Source organism: Macaca nemestrina, chromosome 4 (assembly GCF_043159975.1).
Source record: "Macaca nemestrina isolate mMacNem1 chromosome 4, mMacNem.hap1, whole genome shotgun sequence".
NCBI lineage: Eukaryota > Metazoa > Chordata > Mammalia > Primates > Cercopithecidae > Macaca > Macaca nemestrina.
Genome location: NC_092128.1, coordinates 113,867,642 through 113,886,765, shown reverse-complemented (window position 1 = coordinate 113,886,765; position 19,124 = coordinate 113,867,642). Strand labels below are relative to the sequence as shown.

Here is a 19,124-nt window from a genome sequence, read left to right as displayed (position 1 = left end):
GTGTTTCTCCTGCCTCAGCCTCCCAAGTAGCTGGGACTACAGGAGCCCGCCACCATGCCTGGCTAAGTTTTGTATTTTTAGCAGAGATGAGGTTTTGCCAAGTTGGCCAGGCTGGTCTCAAACTTCTGACCTCAGGTGATCCGCTCACCTTGGCCTCCCAAAGTGCTGGGATTACCACGCCCACCATGCCCAGCCCTGAACTTTTAATTTTTAAATAATTCTGGGTTTACAGAAGAGTTCCAAAGATAATACAAAGATTTCCCACATACCCTTTGCCCAGTTTGTCCCATTATTAACATATGATGGTGTCAGGCATCTGAGCCCAAGCTAAGCCATCATATCCCCTGTGACCTTCAGGTATACATCCAGATGGCCTGAAGCAACTGAAGAACCACAAAAGATGACATTCCAGCATTGTGATCTGTTCCTGCCCCACCCTAGCTGATCAATTGACCTTATGACAATACTCCCTCCCCGTCCTTGCAATAACGTACTTTGTGATACTCCCCCGCCCTGAAGAAGGTACTTTGCAGGCTGGGCGCGGAAGCTCACCCCTGTAATCCTAGCACTTTGGGAGGCTGAGGCCAGCGGATCACGAGGTCAGGAGATCAAGAGCATCCTGGCTAACACAGCGAAACCCCGTCTCTACTAAAAATACAAAAAAATTTAGCCAGGCGTGGTGGCGGGCGCCTGTAGTCCCAGCTACTCAGGAGGCTGAGGCAGGAGAACGGTGTGAACCTGGGAGGTGAAGCTTGCAATGAGCCAAGATCGGGCCACTGCACTCCAGCCTGGGCGAGAGAGCTAGACTTTGTCTCAAAAAAAAAAAAAAAAAAGAGAATGTACTTTGTGAGATCCACCCCCTGCCCATGAAATATTGCTCCTAACTCCACCGCCTATCACAAACCTATAAGAACTAATGATAATCCCACCACCCTTTGCTGACTCTCTTTTAGGACTCAGCCCACCTGCACCCAGGTGAAATAAACAGCCTTGTTGCTCACACAAAGCCTGTTGGTGGACTCTCTTCATGCAGACACACATGACAGACAGAACCATGGTACCTTCATGAAAACTAAAACGTTAACTTACTCTTAAATATTAAACGAAAATATTATTGGTTAACAGACTTAATTGGATTCCACCAATTTTTTTCCCATGAATGTGCATTTTTGAGTGGCTCAGTTATCTGTTTTGCCAGTTGTGCCCCATGTGAGGTTTTGTTTAGACAAAGAGTTGAATAGCTGCGTCTCTTCCCAGGTTTTCCTTACCTCCCCTAGTATATGCTCAACTACTGCTGTGTGGCCCTGGGGGAAAGGTACAACTGCAGCCTCTCTTCCCGTCATCTCAACATGCTTTCACATCTATTACTTCCTAAGCTCTCTATTATCCTTATGTGGTCAAGGGAAATTGAACAGATTTAAAAAACATTTTTGCTTTACAGATTGAGAAACTGAGGCACAGAGAGGTTGACTGACTTGTAGGTAAGAGTCAAATGGAAGCGAGTGTCCTCGTTCTCAGTTGACATTCTTATTCTCTCCACAAAGTCTCTAGGTGAGCAAAACATACCTGAGAGAGAGAAGCTGATCAGCCTCCGACTTCCTTGTCCTTGTACAGTCTCATCAGCGCCGATGCTTTTAAAAATCTGTAAAAAGAAGGAAAATGGGAGACAAGCAAAACAAGCACTGAAATGGATATTCACACTTCAACACAATCATGCTTATTCACAGTTATTTTACCAGCTACAGGCAACGAAGACAGTGATTTCACTGGGTAACTATTGATTAAGACAAGCTTCTAGCAAGCTAATGTTTTTCCCAGTAGTAGAGGATCTGCTAGTGGGGGTGATGGGTACTTTTCAGGAAAATGGAAATCAACAAACATAATTACTGTACTAGAAAAGACCCTTTGTAACTACTTATGCAAACAATGTCTTTTCACATTCAAATTTTCAAAAAGTATTTATTAAAGCAGGGCCTAAGGCACTAGAATGATAGGTCAATAGATGTTTACTATTGTAATTATAATGTATTTCCATTTAGCAAAGTAGAGTGTTGAACTGCTGCATCTCCACTTATTATTATTTAGGGATTTCCAGGAAACTGCTGGGGAGGAGCCTGAATGTGGTATTAAGCAGCTCTTCTGAGCTCTCTCTTAATTAATCAGTTGCCTTCCTGGGAAATTTCAGAACACAATTACTATATGGATTATCTGGAGTCTAGTAGGTATTTGAAAACAATGTTGCTAAAATGTTTTGTTTTTCATCATTGCTCAATATTTAGTAATAGGTTAATCAAAATAGCTAGTTTTTGCTCCCATTCTCTTCTAGGAAGGTTTTATTCAGAAATGATTTTGGGTATTTGAAGGTACTTCCTATTTACTTTTGCATGTGTTGTATGTTTGCAGAAAATAATTTTAAAACTCTGGGTATTAAGCAAATCCACAGTGTCCATTTTTTAGAAGATAATCTGTACTAGGAAGAGAAAAATGAAAATATCTGTAATCTCTTGTTCAGAGTCTCATTATTTGTAGGTTGCGTGGGTTCAGTCTTTTTCTTTCTTCTCTTAGTATTCTTGATGCTGTATAGGTTGTGACTGGATATTCACATCAACCTGCCTGATATGAGACCAGGAGTAATGACTGGGCATCCCAGGGCTCACACTTCAGCCAGGTGGAGTACAAAGGGATTATTATTCATCTTTTCACACTGAAGCAGGTGCCCCTGGTGAGCCTGTGAGCTTGGCTGCAGCTTGTGGACAAATCTTGGTATGATTGCCCTGAGGCCCAACTGTGATGTTCATCTCAGGGATCCTGGGCTGTTCAGCAGAGGGAGCCAACCAATGGAGTGACATATGGAATGGCCAGGCCTGAACCAGGCCAGATAAGAGACTGTCAAACTCTTTGACACATATCTGTCCATTAGAGTCTCATTTGATAAGAATCAGAGTAAAACATGGCCAGGATTGGTGAGTCAAAACTCTCATAGGTCCTGAGATGTTATGAAAACTTGAAACTTACATTTGTCTTAAAGCTGCCCTTGCAAAATTATGACTGAGACGTGAAAGAGATCTAACTTAACTGATTCCATCTTGCTTCTAACCTCCAAGCTGTCCTTGTTCATTCCTGGGCATAGGCTGAACTAACTTCAGGAGAAATGTAGTTTATAGTTTATAGTTTATAGTTTAAACAAAGATGGTAATAGTCCTTTCCCAAAGCAGACCTCCTTCTTGCCAGGCGACTAGATTGCCTTTGTAGGACTAACATTAGCTACAAGGTTAGAAATTATGGTTTAGGAGTCATGCAGCTGGAGGCTACAAGATTCTGGCCCTCCCTAAACTGCTCCTGAGATCAGTGTTTGAGCTATTTCACAGACCCCGCACTTGATGGATCAGTTGGCACCACCAAGATCAACAAACTGGCTTGTCTGATCTTGTGGCCCCCACCCAGGAACTGACTCACTGCCAGAAGACGGCTCCGACTCCCTATGATTTCATCTCTGACCAATCAGCATTCCTGGCTCACTAGCTTCCACCTCCCCACCCCCACCCCACCCCTTCCCACCAAGTTATCCTTAAAAACTCTGTTTCCTGAATGCTCAGGGAGATGGATTTGAGTAATAATAAAACTCTGGTCTCCCACACAGTTGGCTCTGCATGAATTACTCTTTCTCTATTGCAATTCCCCTGTCTTGATGAATTGGCTCTGCCTAGGCAGTGGGCAAGGTGCACCCTTTGGGCAGTTACAGTCTCATTGGAATTCCTCCCTCAGGAAACTGACTCTCAGGTGAGAGACTGAAACTCACCAGATGCCCAGATCTAGACCAATGGATGCCAGACCACTTATTCGTCTACCTTAGTTCCTTAGACTCCTCGTTTGTTCCTCTTTTACATTCCTTCCCTGATATATAAACCCCAATTTTAGTTGGTCAAGGAGATGAATTTGAAACTTAACTCCTATTCTCCCAGTTAACATCACCCAAATAAAAAGCCTTCTTTCCTGGCAATACTCACTGTCTCAGTGATTGGCTTTCTATGCATGGAGCAATGGGACCTAGAACAAATCCCTGGCATTTTGATAACAATTAGCCTTCTTCACATCAGAGGGCCCTCTCCTTCCTCCTTTCTGTTTGTTATTCCCATCGATGGCTGACACTAAGGAATGGAAATCAGCCATCAGTTCAGAGACCACATCCTCAGGCTAGACCACGCTCTTCTTAACTCTGAAGGTGGCCAGTCCTCATGGCATAATCAGGGCTTCCAAATTCCTTAATGCTGTGGACTTTTCTTCTCTTGCAAGCCTGTGCCTGGACATGGCTGTGGGAGACCTCTGCATGCTGACCACCCCTCCTCACAGTGCTATACTGCACCACCAGGACAATTAACAATCAATGGCTAAAGCCTCTGGTTCCTAATTCTAATTTTTTTTTTTTTTTTTTGAGACGGAGTCTTGCTCTGTGCCCCAGGCTGGAGTGCAGTAGTGCGATCTCGGCTCACTGCAAGCTCCGCCCTCCGGGTTCACACCATTCTCCTGCCTCAGCCTACCGAGTAGCTGGGACTACAGGCGCTTGCTACCACGCCCGGCTAGTTTTCTTGTATTTTTTTAGTAGAGACGGGGTTTCACGGTGTTAGCCAGGATGGTCTCGATCTCCTGACCTTGTGATCCGCCCGCCTTGGCCTCCCAAAGTGCTGGGATTACAGTCTTGAGCCACCGCGCCCGGCCCCTAATTCTAATTTTAAAATGTCCACCCCAAGCTTGTCTCTTTCTAAGAATATAAGTTCTTTAGGGGAACAATAGAAACTATCATTTTAATAATTATGCTTTATAGAATTATAAGTATAGAGTATGTGCATTCCAATGTATATTTTTATAAAGGTATAGGATTAAACTGCATATTTCATGCTAAGCTGAAATGAGCTGAAACATGCAGTGATAACAAAGGATGGTACATTTATTCCTTCCTTTTTAAGCATACATATTTTGGTTCTTCATATTTAAATATTCCTCTGCTGGCATTCAGAGTATTTACAAAGAAGCCTCTTCATCTTTATTGCATCAAAAACAGGTCTGTAGATGAAAAAAAAAGAAGAAGAAAAGGTATATTTTCTAAAAGCTACTAAGCTCAGTGGGGAGACACATCACTTAAGTCTCCATAAAATTCTACCTAAATTCTTGGAGTTTTACTACCATCATTTACGAAGTCATCTAAGCACCACACTGATGATACAAAAATGGAGGGAATGGTAGCCATAATAAACATTTTCCAGGAAGTAAAAATGTTTGCCCAGTCTTAGGGAGCTTGACATCCTGACTTCTTGCTTGAGATGCGTTGCACAAGCATGTTTGACATTGAGAAATGTGCTGTACTCACAGACAGACTCTTTACAGTTTATTGACTGTGAAAATGATGTGAAGATTCAGCCCAAATAGTTTCACCCTGGAGCAACCTGAGGCTGCAGGCCTGTCAGGGAGATGGCTTGTCTTCTCAGGGCTGACAAGCTCCCTTCGCTCTGAGGCTTGTCTGATGCCTGACTGCCGTTCCAACTGCTTGGTGCTGGGTCCTGCTGCCCCTCTCTCTCTGACGAAGCTCTGGCAGTTTCACTGTGTATGTCTTGCACCCAAATGTTTCCACAACAGAGCCTACTTGGCAAATGGTTTAACAGATTCCAAACTGAATCTGTTGTGGGGTGTAGAAGATTCTGCAGGGTATTGAGAAGCTCTTGGAGTTAAATAAGGGCTTTGAGGTTAATTCAGATGCCTCTCTCTCCTACTCTCATTCTCATTTTCTCTTTACAATTGCCTTTTGAAAAGTTGTAAATATAAATTCACACCACTGTTGCACACCCCTAAAACTGCAATTCAGTAAAAGAGTGTGACGATCAGCTCTTTTCACCCTGGCAGGGGATCTTCTGTTTCAGCAGTCCGGAAACTATGGCTCGGTTGACAGGGCTCCCTCGGCCTTTACTCTCCAGCATGTTATTCAAATTTTACCCTTTCTTTGCACAGTATCACTGCATGAAAGATGAGGTGGTTTGCTAAAAATACACAGCAGCATCTAATCACACAGTCATATATGTGTGTTGACCTATATCCCAGGTCTTCCAGCCTCCCAGGACATCAGGGCTTCTCAGACAGGCCCCTTCTGTTCCCAGAGGTAAGCAGCTATGCCCAGGGGCAAGGGTGCCTGCCTGGGAACATTATTTTACTCAAAATTTTGGGTAAAATTATTTTTATTTTAAGAACAAATATGAAGAAATGCCAAATGACTGAATGCCAAATGAGCATGCATTTGGAAGGTAAAGCAAGAGATTTCAAAGAACTTTCTAAGCTGCCTCCTGGAATGGCCCAGACCTGGGTTTACTTCCTTTGGGTAAAAGCTGGGGCTGCTCCCATTACTGCACATGGCATTTCCAATAGGAGTGTGGCCACGTTATGCTCAGTTCTGATGTGATAACTCCATTTACATACCCACAATTATTCTCAAGTAATTACAGAATTATTTCCCCTAAACATGCTGACAAGGTTTGTTTTAGTTATAGAACAATTACATTGACAAGGAGGCGGAGATTGAAATTCATTATGTCACTGAGTCTTATTCATCTGGCCCAGAAAACTTTGATTTGCTTGTAAATGAATAGTATAGGGCTCCATAATAATAATGGAACCTAAAAATGAGGTGCAAATATCATTACATTATCAATAATATGTAAGCAGCGGTGTATTGGCAGCCGAAAGTAGGGAATGATGAGTTCTACTTTGCATCAGAGATCCAGGGATTCCTCTAAAGTTCAGTATCTTTTACCTCCAAGACAAAGTCTATTAAATAATCGGATAGGCCTCAAAGCCACCTTAAAAGAGCAAGAATCAAAAACTAAAAAGCCAACCAACCAAAGGCCCAAGTTCCATTTCCACCTCCAAATCTCTGAGATGTTCAAACAAGTAAATGGTAGATAAGTAAACACACCTTACCCTCGTTCACAGAGCACTGCTGAGTGCATTTCCCTCATTAGACCCTTATTATATGTGTGTCATTCTAACTGCTTGCTGTTGGAGGCAGCACATTTCAAGATCTCCAACAGAAAGACCTGTAAACTGAAAGGGTAAAGCCAACTTAGGGGCCTAAACAAAAGAAACATAAGCCAACTGAATCCCAAGGCAATCTCCCCAACCTCAGGGACACTTTAGATGAAAGATTTAGAAGAAGGCCCATCAAAGGGGGTGGGGAAAGCAACACAGGTGAGTGGCAATCATGTGCCAAGCACAGAGCCAGTTCTTCCATATGCACTATTTTAACTGCTTAAGAATTAGGTATCATTCACTCCCACTCCCACTTACAAATGTGAAAGCTGAGCTAAGAACAATTCAATGACTTTGTTCCCGGACCAAACTGAGGGTCAGGCTGTTATTTCTCGTGGCCCAATAACAAGATACAGATGAACTGGGGAGGAAGAGAGTTTTTATTTCTGTAACCAGTTACAGGGAGAAGATCTGGAAATTATCACCAGACCAACTCAAAATTACAAAGTTTTCCAGAACTTCCATACCTTCTAAGCTATATGTTTATGTGTAAGTGTGCATTCATCTAAAGACGTAAGGGATTAACTTCTTTTAATCTATAACTAAAGTCTGAGTCCTGAAGACCTTCTTCTGGAGTCTCAGTAAGTTTATTTAATCAAAATGGGTCTAGGTGCTAGGGTGATTACACTTATCTTGTCTCCTGTCAAATGATAAAGGTTTGGGGAGTCCCTTTAGACCCCAATAAACTTGTTTGTGGAGGCCTGGGGAGTTTTTTCAGACCCCCAATAAAACTTATTTAATTCTAAAAGGGTCCTGTTATCTTGTCATGCTTCAAGGCCCAGGAAAAGCCTAGGCAAAACTCTTGGTGGGCTCTTTGTTACATTCCAGCCATTGTAAAAGGGCACTGACTCAATCAGCTTTTAATGTTTAACCTAGCTCCTCAGTCAGTGCTGGGACAGTTGTAATGGAGACCTGTGTTAGTGAGACCTGGCCTGCCACAACTTCACAAAATTCACTTGAGATGAATCAATGGTCTGAAAGACTTAAAACAAGAGTTTCAGAACTCATCAGCCTCATTCCATAGAGTCTATTAACCCCCTGGTGCCATTTCCTCAGATCTAGCCTGGCTGCTTGCATCTCTTTTGCTCATATTTTGTTCATATTCTGCTTCCACAACTCTGTTGGTTTTAAAGAGTTGCTTGGTGTGCTGCCCAGGTTGGATGCAGTAGCACCATCATAGCTCACTGCAGCTTTGACTTCCTAGGGTCAAGTGGTCCTCCCACCTCACACTCCTGGGTAGCTGGGACTGCAGGTGTGCACCACCATGCCTGGCAAATTAAAATAAATTTTTTGTAGGGACAGGGTCTCACTATGTTGCCCAGGCTGGTCTGGAATTTCTGGGCTCCAGTGATCCTCTTGCTTTGGCCTCCCATGTGTTGGGATTCTAGGTGTGAGCCACCATGCGTGGCCTCCCTTTGCTTTCTGATGCCATCATCACCAAGCCAGCTTCCAGAGTCTGCACAGCTCTTGCTTTCTTTACCACCTTGAAGACGAGGCACAGGCTGCCCAATTTCAGGGCTCTTATGCTAATCACTATGGGGAAAAAGAGAGGGGTTGGAAAAATGAGGCATTTATCCTATAGATTTCATGGTGCGAATTAGAAATGAGTTAATTAGGAATGATTTTCTTTACTCTGCTTTTGACCACACAGGCCTGCAAGATTTTAGCACCAGGAGTACAGCTCCTTCAGGCAAAGATCTGCTGCTTTTAACTTGCTAAAAGTAATGAAGGGGCCAGGTGGGTTGCTCACACCGGTAATCTCAGCACTTTGGGAGGCCAAAGCGGAAGGATCACTTGAGGCCAGGAGTTCAAAACCAGCCTGAGCAACATTGTGAGACTCTATCTCTACAAAAATTTAACCGGGCGTGCTGGTGCACATCTATATTCCCAGCTACTTGGGAGGCTGAGGTAGGAGGATCCCTTGAGCCCAGGAGTTCAAGGCTGCAATGAGCCGTGATCACACCACTGCACTCCAGCCTGGGTGACAAAATGAGATCCTGTCTCTTTAAAACAACAACAACAACAACAACAACGACAACGTGATGAGCATGTGTAAGAAGCACTGCGCAAATGAAAATGCTAGCTGAGATTAATCCAATAGTAGATTTTCCCTGATGGTTCTTAGGCTATAAAGTGGTTCTTCTCTAACATAGCTTCTTGTGTAGTGCAGACTGTTCTAAAAGTGAGGACATAGATTGTACGGAGTCCTAAAAAATAATTGAGTGGCATCTGCTGTAGTGGAGAGGTTCTCCAACTTGAGCATGCATCAGAATCACCTACAGGGCTTGACAAAACACACATTGCTGGGCCCACCCCCAGAAGGACTGATTTTGCAAGTCTGGAGAGGGCTCCAGCAGTATGAATCACTAACAAGTTCCCAGGTGACGCTGACGCTGGCAGTGGAGGGACTAGGTCTACCTCTTAAATAGGTCTAGGTCTACCTCTCTTAAATGGTAATGGAAAGATTAAGGATGTCTCTAACTAAACCTCACCTACCCTCAAAACTGTCTTTCCCTGACTTTGAGCATGAGAATTAGATTCTGGCGGCCCCTTGGCCACACAGGCTTTTGTTTTCAGGACTTGGGCCTGCATCTTCCACCAGAAACAATGACCTGCTTCTTTGCATCCCCATCACTGGCACCTTGGTCCAGGCCCCACTCCTTTCTTGTCTGGGAGACCATTACCCAGCCAGCTGTCCCCTTGGCCTATGAAGGGGTCATCATCCCACTTTCTGTAGGCCGATCATTCTTACCTGTTTCAAACTTACCAAGAGGCACCCACCTGGCGCAGGGAAGGCTGGGCTGTGGGCTGCATGGCAAACTGATGGGTTTTCTTTGGCTCACAGAGTGTTTCAGCTTTAAAAAAATTAATTTTTAACATATATATTTTTTAAAATCAGATTTACTTAAAATGTGGATTTCAGACTTCTGTTAAAAAATCAGAATGCTGGCTGGATGCGGTGGCTGATGCCTGAAATCCCAGCACTTTAGGAGGCCGAGGCAGGTGGATCACTTGAGGTTAGGAGTTTGAGACCAGACTGGCCAACATGGTGAAACCACATCTCTACTAAAAATTTAAAAATAAAAAAATTAGTTGGGCATGGTGGCATGCACCTGTAATCCCAGCTACTTGGGAGGCTGAGGCATGAGAATTGCTTGAGGCCAGGAGGCAGAGGTTTCAGTGAGCTAAGATTATGCCACTGCACTCCAGCCTGGGCTAGTCTCAGAAAAAAACAAAAAAACCCAAAAAAACCCCACAGAATATCCAGCAGCAACTCCCTGGGGCTGAGAAACAGCATCCTCTTCATAAGCATCACACGTCCCCAGGTGTCCTGTGACTGCTTCTTTAATTCCAAGCACCCACTGCTTCACATTTGACCATCATTATACAGTATACCACTGATAAATCTTGTAATTAAAATTAGAAAGTTTTTCTAGCTTGGCAATATGAAAATCAATGGTTGGTCTGAAAGTCCATGGCATTTTAGATCTGACGACGTGTGATACTGACCTGGCTCCCTGGAAGCTTTTGAATTTGCAGTTCTTGTCCTGAACATTTGACCTACAAATGTGATGTTGGCCATTATTATATTGCATGATAACCAAGTCATGTTGTATTCCTTCTTCATAAAGAGATAAACAATTTGGGAATGGATGTTGAATTCCCTGAATGTGGATTGGATGGATGGTTGGGAGCATTTACAGAGGTGGTCACAGGCAGGTGTACAATATGGTGTTGAGAGGCAGCCGGGCTGGAGCCAGCACATCCCTTTCTCTGCCAGCTCCTCCTCTGTCTGTGTTAGGGTGAGGCAATCAATCGCTCTAATGCTCAGTTTTCTTTTCCATCAAATGGAGATTATAATAAACCTTATCTCACTGAGTTCTCCTGAGAACTGAATGGCATAATGTGCATAAAAGTGTCACATAATACATGCTCTAAATCAGGCTAATGTTGTTATTTATATCGTATTTGTTTTTTAACCTCTGACTTCTAACATTAAGAATTATGTTAGCAGATTGTCTAATATCCGATTCCTTTATAGATGAAAAACGTGAAGCATAAGCTGGTCAATCAAGGGGCCCACGAGGTCACATAACTGGTCACGCCAGACAAATCAGGGCCAGAGCCCAGAATGCTGAACCCTCCATTCACTGTGGAGGAGAAATCTGTTGCCCTTTGTTAGATCATTTGGTCCAGCTTAGAAGAGTTATAAATATACCATAAGCTGAAAACCAACAAAAAGCATTGGTCTGTGTCTGACACCTATGAGTTATCAGTATAGTACACTTATATTCTTTAAAAAGGCTTCATATGTAAATGTCTTGCTGCTGTTAGCATTTTCTGCATGTCTACAAGTCTGTAAAAGACCTGAAGATGGATGGTCCTGTTTCTCTAGTCGTTGTGGAATGAGATAAACATACAGGCAGAAGCAAGAAGGAAAGTTTCCTTTGTAAAAAGCATTTAGAACTTACTTTCTCAGGCCGGGTGCAGTGGCTCACGCCTGTAATCCCAGCACTTTGGGAGGCTGAGGCGGGCGAATCACGAGGTCAGGAGATCGAGACCATCCTGGCTAACACGGTGAAACCCTGTCTCTACTAAAAATACAAAAAATTAGCTGGGCGTGGTGGCAGGCGCCTGTAGTCCCAGCTACTTGGGAGGCTGAGGCAGGAGAATGGCATGAACCCAGGAGGCAGAGCTTGCTGTGAGCTGAGATTGTGCCACTGCACTCCAGCCTGGGGAACAGAGTGAGACTCTGTCTCACACACACAAAAAAAACAAAACCAAAAAAAAAAAACTTACTTTTTCCTTCAAACTTGAGGAACCTGAGTCCTTTAATCAGAAAGACACCAACACTGTAGTAGTTCTGATGAATAAAGACAACAGAGAAAGACCTGGATCCTCTAAGACTTAGAAAAAGGTAGAACAGGAAGAGTAAAGAGGAATCGGTTTCCATAACCTCGATCCATTTGAAGTCAGTCCAAGGGAAGGAGCTGGCTGGGGGCTGTGTGAGGAGGGGAGGGAGAACAATGGGATTGGTGCAGGGGAGAGAGGGAGTGGGAGAATGAGGGCTGGTTTCATGACAAGAAAAAGCTGCTGTGAGGAAAAGATGGGACCAAAACGCAGTTCTGGAAGCTGCTTCAGTGCCTTCTAAACAGCTGGATCATGTTTCTGCCCATCCAGACTCTATTTGAAATACACATCTCAGGAAAACAAATGCATTGCCTGGCATGCCACACTCATCTGGATTGATTTAATACGTGGGTAGTCTTGGCCTTATGTTTCTATCCCGTTTTCTAAGGAATTCATGTCAAGCTGCTATTTTAATTATTTTGTAAACAAAACCTGTCCTTATGTGAAATAAAAAATAAAAGCTCAGTGCGGTGAGTTTCTGTTAGCTTCTACACCCTCCAGCTGGCCCAGGCGAGGGTGCTGACGCACACATTCCTCCCTTATCTGAGCTGATTTGGGAGTCCATGGACCTGAGATGAGGGCTTACAGCTTGAGATGACGCGTAACACAGCTGAAGCTGGTGAAGAAGTGAGTGGGGCAGAATTTCTGCAAGGGTTTCATTAGAAGACAGGAGAAACATGCAGGGGGGTAGGAGCATCTCCCTGATTACTTTAGGATCAGGCTGGATCTAGGGGCAAGTGTTGGCAGCTCATGTAGGGTAAGCTGTTTGAGCCGGGGCAGCACTGCTTCTTCAGGGCTCATGCACATCCCTGGGAGTGGGTTTCTGTATCGTGTGGATAGTTAGAAACTCTGGGCTGAGTTGGGATAGCTTGGCTCTTCTCTTTCGTCCTCCACCTTCAACCTCCAGATACCAGGAGGACTGGGGGGACCCTTCTGAGCCTTTGCAGCAGGCAGGATTCTAAGATGGGCCCTAAGATTTCCTGCCTCTGTGGTGTATGTGTCCAGGGACTGTGAATTACTCTGGGATTAGGATAGCTGACTTTAACAAAGGGAGATTATAAGGGGCTGACTTGATCACACAAACTCTTTCAATCTGGACCTAGAGGCCAAAGAGAGAGAGGAAGTCAAAGATTCAAGGTGAGAAGGGTTTGACATACCATTGCTAGCTGGAAGATGGAGGGGACCATGTGGCAAGGAATGTGGGCAGCGTGAAGGACCCAGGGTGGCCCCTGGCTGAGTCAGCAAGGAAACAGGCACTTCAGTCCTAACCACAAGGAACTGAATTCTGCCAACAACAAGAATGAGCTTGAAAGCAGGCTTTTCCGTAGAACTTTCCAGATGAGAACTCAGCCTGGCTGACATTGATTTCAGGTATTTTACCTTACAATAGACTGAACAGAGAATCCAGCCATGCTGTCCAGGACTTCTGACCTACAGACCCATGAGCTAACTTTGTGGTAATTTGTAACACAACAAAATAGGAAAGGAATACAACCTTCTTCAAGCAATTTCCTTTATGATCCAAAGCTCATTTTCAACATATTCTTTTGCCTTGGGAGAAATATCTGCCTGATTGTAGAACCAACAGCAGTTGTATTTCTCCTGGGAAACTGTGGCCAGTCTTCATCTTCTGGAAATCACTAATTGTGTAAGTGGCCTTGCTCTTCTGTTAGCAAGGGCAGCATGAACTCATGGAGATCATCCCCTTATCCCAGGTCTCTGAGGGACAGCTCTGCCATGGTGTGGGAGCTGCCCCAGGCTTTACCAAGACCATGTGAGTCAGACTGGGGGTGGGGAGGTGAGTGGGACTTGGGCATCTGTCCTCTTTAAGGCTCCCAGGTGAGTCCAGTGTATACTCAATGATGTGAACCACAAAATTAGAGGGCAGAAGACAGAGGCAGAGAGACTAATTTGGAGGCAGCTGTAACAGTGTCTGAGTTATGACAATGACACAAACCCTGTCTGTCGGTATGAAGGAGGGGAGGGGAGAGGGGAGACCGCCAAGTGATAAAATGGATAGAACTTGGTGACCAATTGGAAGAGGGTGTTGAGGGAAAGAGAGACGCCCCTTTGGCTGAACCCATTTCTTTGAATTCAGGATCTTTTTCTTACAAATTATGTAACTCCTTATAATTACTGTCCTTCCAGACCTGGGTTTTGGCCTTTATCACCAAGTCCAATTAAGGATGCAGGAGTGATAAGAGTTAGCTCTTTGCATCTAAGCATATGAGGTTGGAGGGAAAAACTGCTTTGATTCTACTTTTTTAAAACAGCGATGAAACCACACGACTGCAAAGCCTTTGGGTAAATGAAATCCCAGGAAGTGTGTCGGTTGCTATTCCATCTGGGTCAGACAGTCTGCTTAGTGAAGACAAGGGCTACATTTTGCATAGAGCTCTTTCTAGCCACCCACTCCCTCTCACTGAATAGATGAGCAATTTTGAGGGATAATCTAAAGAAGAATGGACATGGCTCATCCATGTGAATGTAACGGCGAAAACATGATAATATTTACTCCTCACTCAATGAAAAGACGCCTAGAAAATGATTTTTTTTTAAAGGCAAACGTTTTCCCCCTCGGTGACTTGCTTTAAAATTTCTAAGTTGTATTCCCATCTAAAAATAAATGTAAGTTTTAGGCAAAGGTATTTTTTCTTGCTAATGTAACATCTTTTGTCCTGGGACATGCCACACGGATACTTAGGAGAAGCTCTCTAAGGTCTAAGGATGGGCTTGCTGCCAGCCCCAGGCACACCACCATCTTGGGGCTCTGTCTTCCTGCAGCAGCTGCCACATTCCCTCCAGAGGTGTCTCTGGAGCTCCCTGCTACCCACAGGTTGCTGGATCATGGGATGAGTGAGTTAATCTTTCATTAAATACTGGTCAGAATCCAAGAACTTCACACCTACCTTCTTCCGCATTTCCAGGGGATAGGTGGAGAACCCCAAAAACAACACTCACTTGTGCTCTGGAAGTAACCAATAGTGATTCTCATCAAATTACAGTTGACTCTTGAATAACATGGGTTTGAACTGTGTGAGTCTACTTATACATGAATTTTTTTCAATAAATATATTTGAAAAAATTTTGGAGTTTGCAACAATTTGAAAAAACTTGCAGACAAACCACCACCTCAGAGACAGCAAGACCAACTCCTCCTCTTCATCCTCCTCCTCCTCAGTCTACTCAATGTAATGACAAAGATGAAAACCTTTGTTATCATACACTTCCACTTAATGACTAGCAAATATATTTTCTCTTCCTTATGACTTTCTTAATATTTTTTCTCTAGTTTACTTTATTGTAAGAATATGGTATATAATACATATAACATATAAAATATGTTAATCACTGTTTATGTTACTGGTAAGGCTTCTAGTTAACAACAGGGTGTTAGTGGTTAAGTTTTGGGGGAGTCAAAAGTTATACACAAATGTTTGACTGCATGGGGGATTGGGAGCCCTAAACTCCTGTGTTGTTCAAGGGTCAACTGCATTTTCTTAGAAATATTTGCTAATATACAGAATCTACAAGGAATTTAAACAAATTTACAAGAAAACCCTATCAAAAAGTGGGCAAAGGATATAAACAGATGCTTCTCAGAAGAAGATATTTATGTGGCCAACAAACATGAAAAAAAGCTCATCATCACTGGTCATTAGAGAAATGCAAATCAAAACCACAATGAGATACCATTTCATGCCAGTCAGAATGGCAATTATTAAAAAGTCAGGAAACAACAGATGCTGGTGAGTCTGTGGAGAAACTAATTTACACTGGTGGTGGTGGTGTAAATTAGTTCAACCATTGTGGAAGACAGTGTGGCAATTCCTCAAGGATCTAGAACCAGAAATGCCATTTTACCCAGCAATCCCATTCCTGGGTATATACCCAAAGGATTATAAATCATGCTACTATAAAGACACACGTGCATGTATGTTTATTGTAGCACGATTTACAATAGCAAAGATTTGGAACCAACCCAAATACCCATCAATGATAGACTGGATAAAGAAAATGTGGCACACATATACCATGGAATACTATGCAACCATAAAAAAGAATGAGTTCATGTCCTTTGCAGGTACATGGATGAAGCTGAAAGCCATCGTTCTCAGTAAACTAACACAGGAACAGAAAACTAAACACCACATGTTCTCACTCATAAGTGGGAGTTGAACAATGAGAACACACGGACACAGGGAGGGGAACATCACACACCAGGGCCTATTGGGTGGTGGGGGGCAAGAAGAGGGAGAGCATTAGGACAAATACCTAATACATGTGGGGCTTAAAACCTAGACGACGTGTTGATGGGTGCAGCAAACCACCATGACACAGGTATACCTATGTTAACCTGCATGTTTAGCACATGTATCCCAGAACTTAAAGTAAAATAATAGTAAATCCACATTTCAATCATCATTTTGAACTATGTGCAATCCACCCACTCAGTTTACTTGTTTATCCAGCCTCTCCCCCCACATCCATCCTTCCATCTGGTGGGATAGATCCACTGTCTATTCATCTCACAGATACTATTCTAGGGTCAGTAAATTCCTTTAAAAGAAACATCTTGAAAGAGGAATGAAGCTCCTGCTTATAGGCAGTAACTCATTATTTTTTGCACTTTCCAGTTTTCTGTATGTTGTCCAAATATGCCTTTGACTTCTCCATGATGTTGAAATCTATGTATTTTTGTAACCAGAGAGCTGGAGTAGTCCCAGAGAGAAACATTATAGAAAGGCTCACAAACAGTACTAATTAACTTTTACTGGGTAGTGATCCCACGTGGGGCAAGTGCTGACAGCATCACGGCATTGCTTCACCGCATCCTCAGACACAGTTTCCACAGTCCTCTGAAGGGGCTTCTATTTTTATCATCTATCCATACCATTATAAATCCTGTATTTGAGGCTCGGCTGGGTGTGGTGACTCACACCTGTAATCATAGCACTCTGGGAGGCCAAGGCAGGAGGATTGCTTGAGGCCAGGAGTTTGAGACCAGCCTGGGCAACATAGTGAAACCCCATTTATAAAATTTTTTTTTTTTTAATTATCAGCCAGGTATGGTGGCTCACGCCTATAATCCCAGCACTCTGTGAGGCCAAGGCAGGCAGATCACCTGAGGTCAAGAATTTGTGACCAGACTGGCCAACATGGTGAAACTCTGTCTCTACTGAAAATACAAAAATTAGCTGGGTGTGGTGGCACATGCCTGTAATCCCAGCTACTCGGGAGGTTGAGACAGGAGACAGGAGAATCACCCGGGAGGTGGAGGTTGCAGTGAGTGGAGATCGCACCACTGTACTCCAGCCTGGGTGACAGAGCAAGCCTCCATCTCAAAAAAAACCCAAAAAACAAAACAAAACAAAACAAAATTAGCCGTGCATGGTAGTATGTGCCTGTAGTCCTAGCTACTCAGGAGGCAGAGGTGGGAGAATTGCTTGAGCCCAGGAGTTCAAGGTTGCAGTGAGCTGTGATCAAGCCATTGCCCTCCAGCTTTGGTAACAGAGCAAGACTCTTGTCTCAAAGAAGTAAATAAATAAATAAAAGTAAGAACTTTATTTATTTATTTATTTATTTATTTATTTATTTTTTCCATCTGCCCAGTTTTATTGGGAACAAGGGCATTATAACTGCTATCAAAGAAAAGGGAGCCCAAGGGCTCCTTCTGTAGCAAGATCTTCTTCAGAGTTGAGCCAGGGCTGGGAGGGCAAGAGACCCTTTTTTCAGGCAGGATCATACTACCACCCTCAGCAGGACTTCCCCAAAAAGTTATTCTCCTTTAGCGCAGCATTTGGCACTTAAGGAAAAAAGGACCAACAAAGGTAGCATTAGGAAGACAAGCCCAGATTTATCAGGATACCCACTCAGCCAACTGCTTTAGTGCTTCTTCATCTTCATCCGCTTTGGGAGCTGGCTCTGCCGGCAGATGAGTAGAAGGTACACCAGGCAATTTGACTGGGGGTTCTTCCTCCTTGTCGCCCACACTTAACAACTCCTGGGCCAATTCCTCCTGTTCCAGCAACTCTAGCTCCTCCAGCAGTTCATCCTCATCCACATCATCTCCAAAGCCCATAGGCCGAGAAATGGCATCTGAGATCTGCTGGGCCACCTCCTGTTGTTCTATGATGTCAGTCATCAGTTCATCTACCTTGTCAATGTCCATGTCCTGGTAGGCTTTCTTCATGCCTTGGGCAGCAAGCTCCATGGTACGAAGGACTTCTGCATTGGTGGTGGCATTCTCAATGGCCTCACGCTGAAACTCCAGGGTGGATAATGTCCCGTCAGTTTGTGCCAGCTGCTGTTCGAATCTTTTCTTCCTCCGCAAAGCCTGTAGGGGCAGCTCTCTTATTCTTGGTCCCATACTTCTTGGCTGTTTGTAGCTCCTGTTGAATCTTCTGCTCCAAAAATTCCTGTTTCTTGATCAGTATCTTCTCTGTCTCCTTCAGTTTCTGTATTGCTTCTTCAGGGGTTGGCCCTTTCTCCTTCTTACCCTTCCCGAAGAGCCTGCCGAGACCACTCATCGGGAGCTCGCCTATCCCGCCTCCGCCCCTCGGCGTCCTCCAGACTTCCGCCTTGCTCCTGGGAGGGTGATGGTCTCAAAGTAAGAACTTTAATTCACCATAGCACCAAGTTTCTAAAATGCCATCCACAGGTAGAAGATGCATAACAAAGAACTATATCCAGAATATACAAAGAACTACAAATTAACGTGAAAAAAGTAAACAGCCCAGTGGGAAAAAAGGACAAAAGATTTTGCAAACCCTTCACAAAAGCAGGAATCCAATGGCCAATAAATCTGGGGTCCCTAACACGAGAAAATGTTCAGCTTCATTAATCATCAGGAAGATACAAATTAAAACTACACTGCAATACTACTACACACCCTTTCACAACTAAAAATAAAAAGACAATATCAAGTATTGACAAGGATGTGGAGCAACTGGAGCTCTCATATACTGCTGGTGGAAGTGTAAATTTGTAAAACCACTTTGTAAAACTTTAGCAGAATCTATTAAAAATTATATGCATAAACCATGAACTAATAATTTCACCCTAATTATATACCCAACAAAAGTCACATATATTGGCCAGGCCTGGTGGCTCATGCCTGTAATCCCAGCACTTCAGGAGGT

The 19,124-nt window shown here is 43.6% G+C and overlaps 1 protein-coding gene and 1 pseudogene across 13 annotated transcripts in view; both read right to left on the bottom strand.

The window, feature by feature from the left end:
* Positions 1 to 19,124, bottom strand: part of LOC105494192 (HECT, C2 and WW domain containing E3 ubiquitin protein ligase 1) — a 468,767-nt gene that overhangs the window by 172,679 nt on the left and 276,964 nt on the right. For 12 of the 13 annotated variants that reach the window (XM_011762396.3, XM_011762400.3, XM_024796674.2 and 9 more), the window contains one exon: positions 1,567 to 1,642. In XM_011762396.3, coding sequence (XP_011760698.2) covers positions 1,567 to 1,642 — 76 coding nt within the window. Of the gene's footprint in view, positions 1 to 1,566; positions 1,643 to 10,581; positions 10,633 to 19,124 lie in introns of all 13 variants that reach the window. The other variant, XM_011762402.2, reaches the window with a different exon arrangement.
* Positions 10,639 to 18,459, bottom strand: LOC139362852 (charged multivesicular body protein 4a pseudogene; annotated as a pseudogene).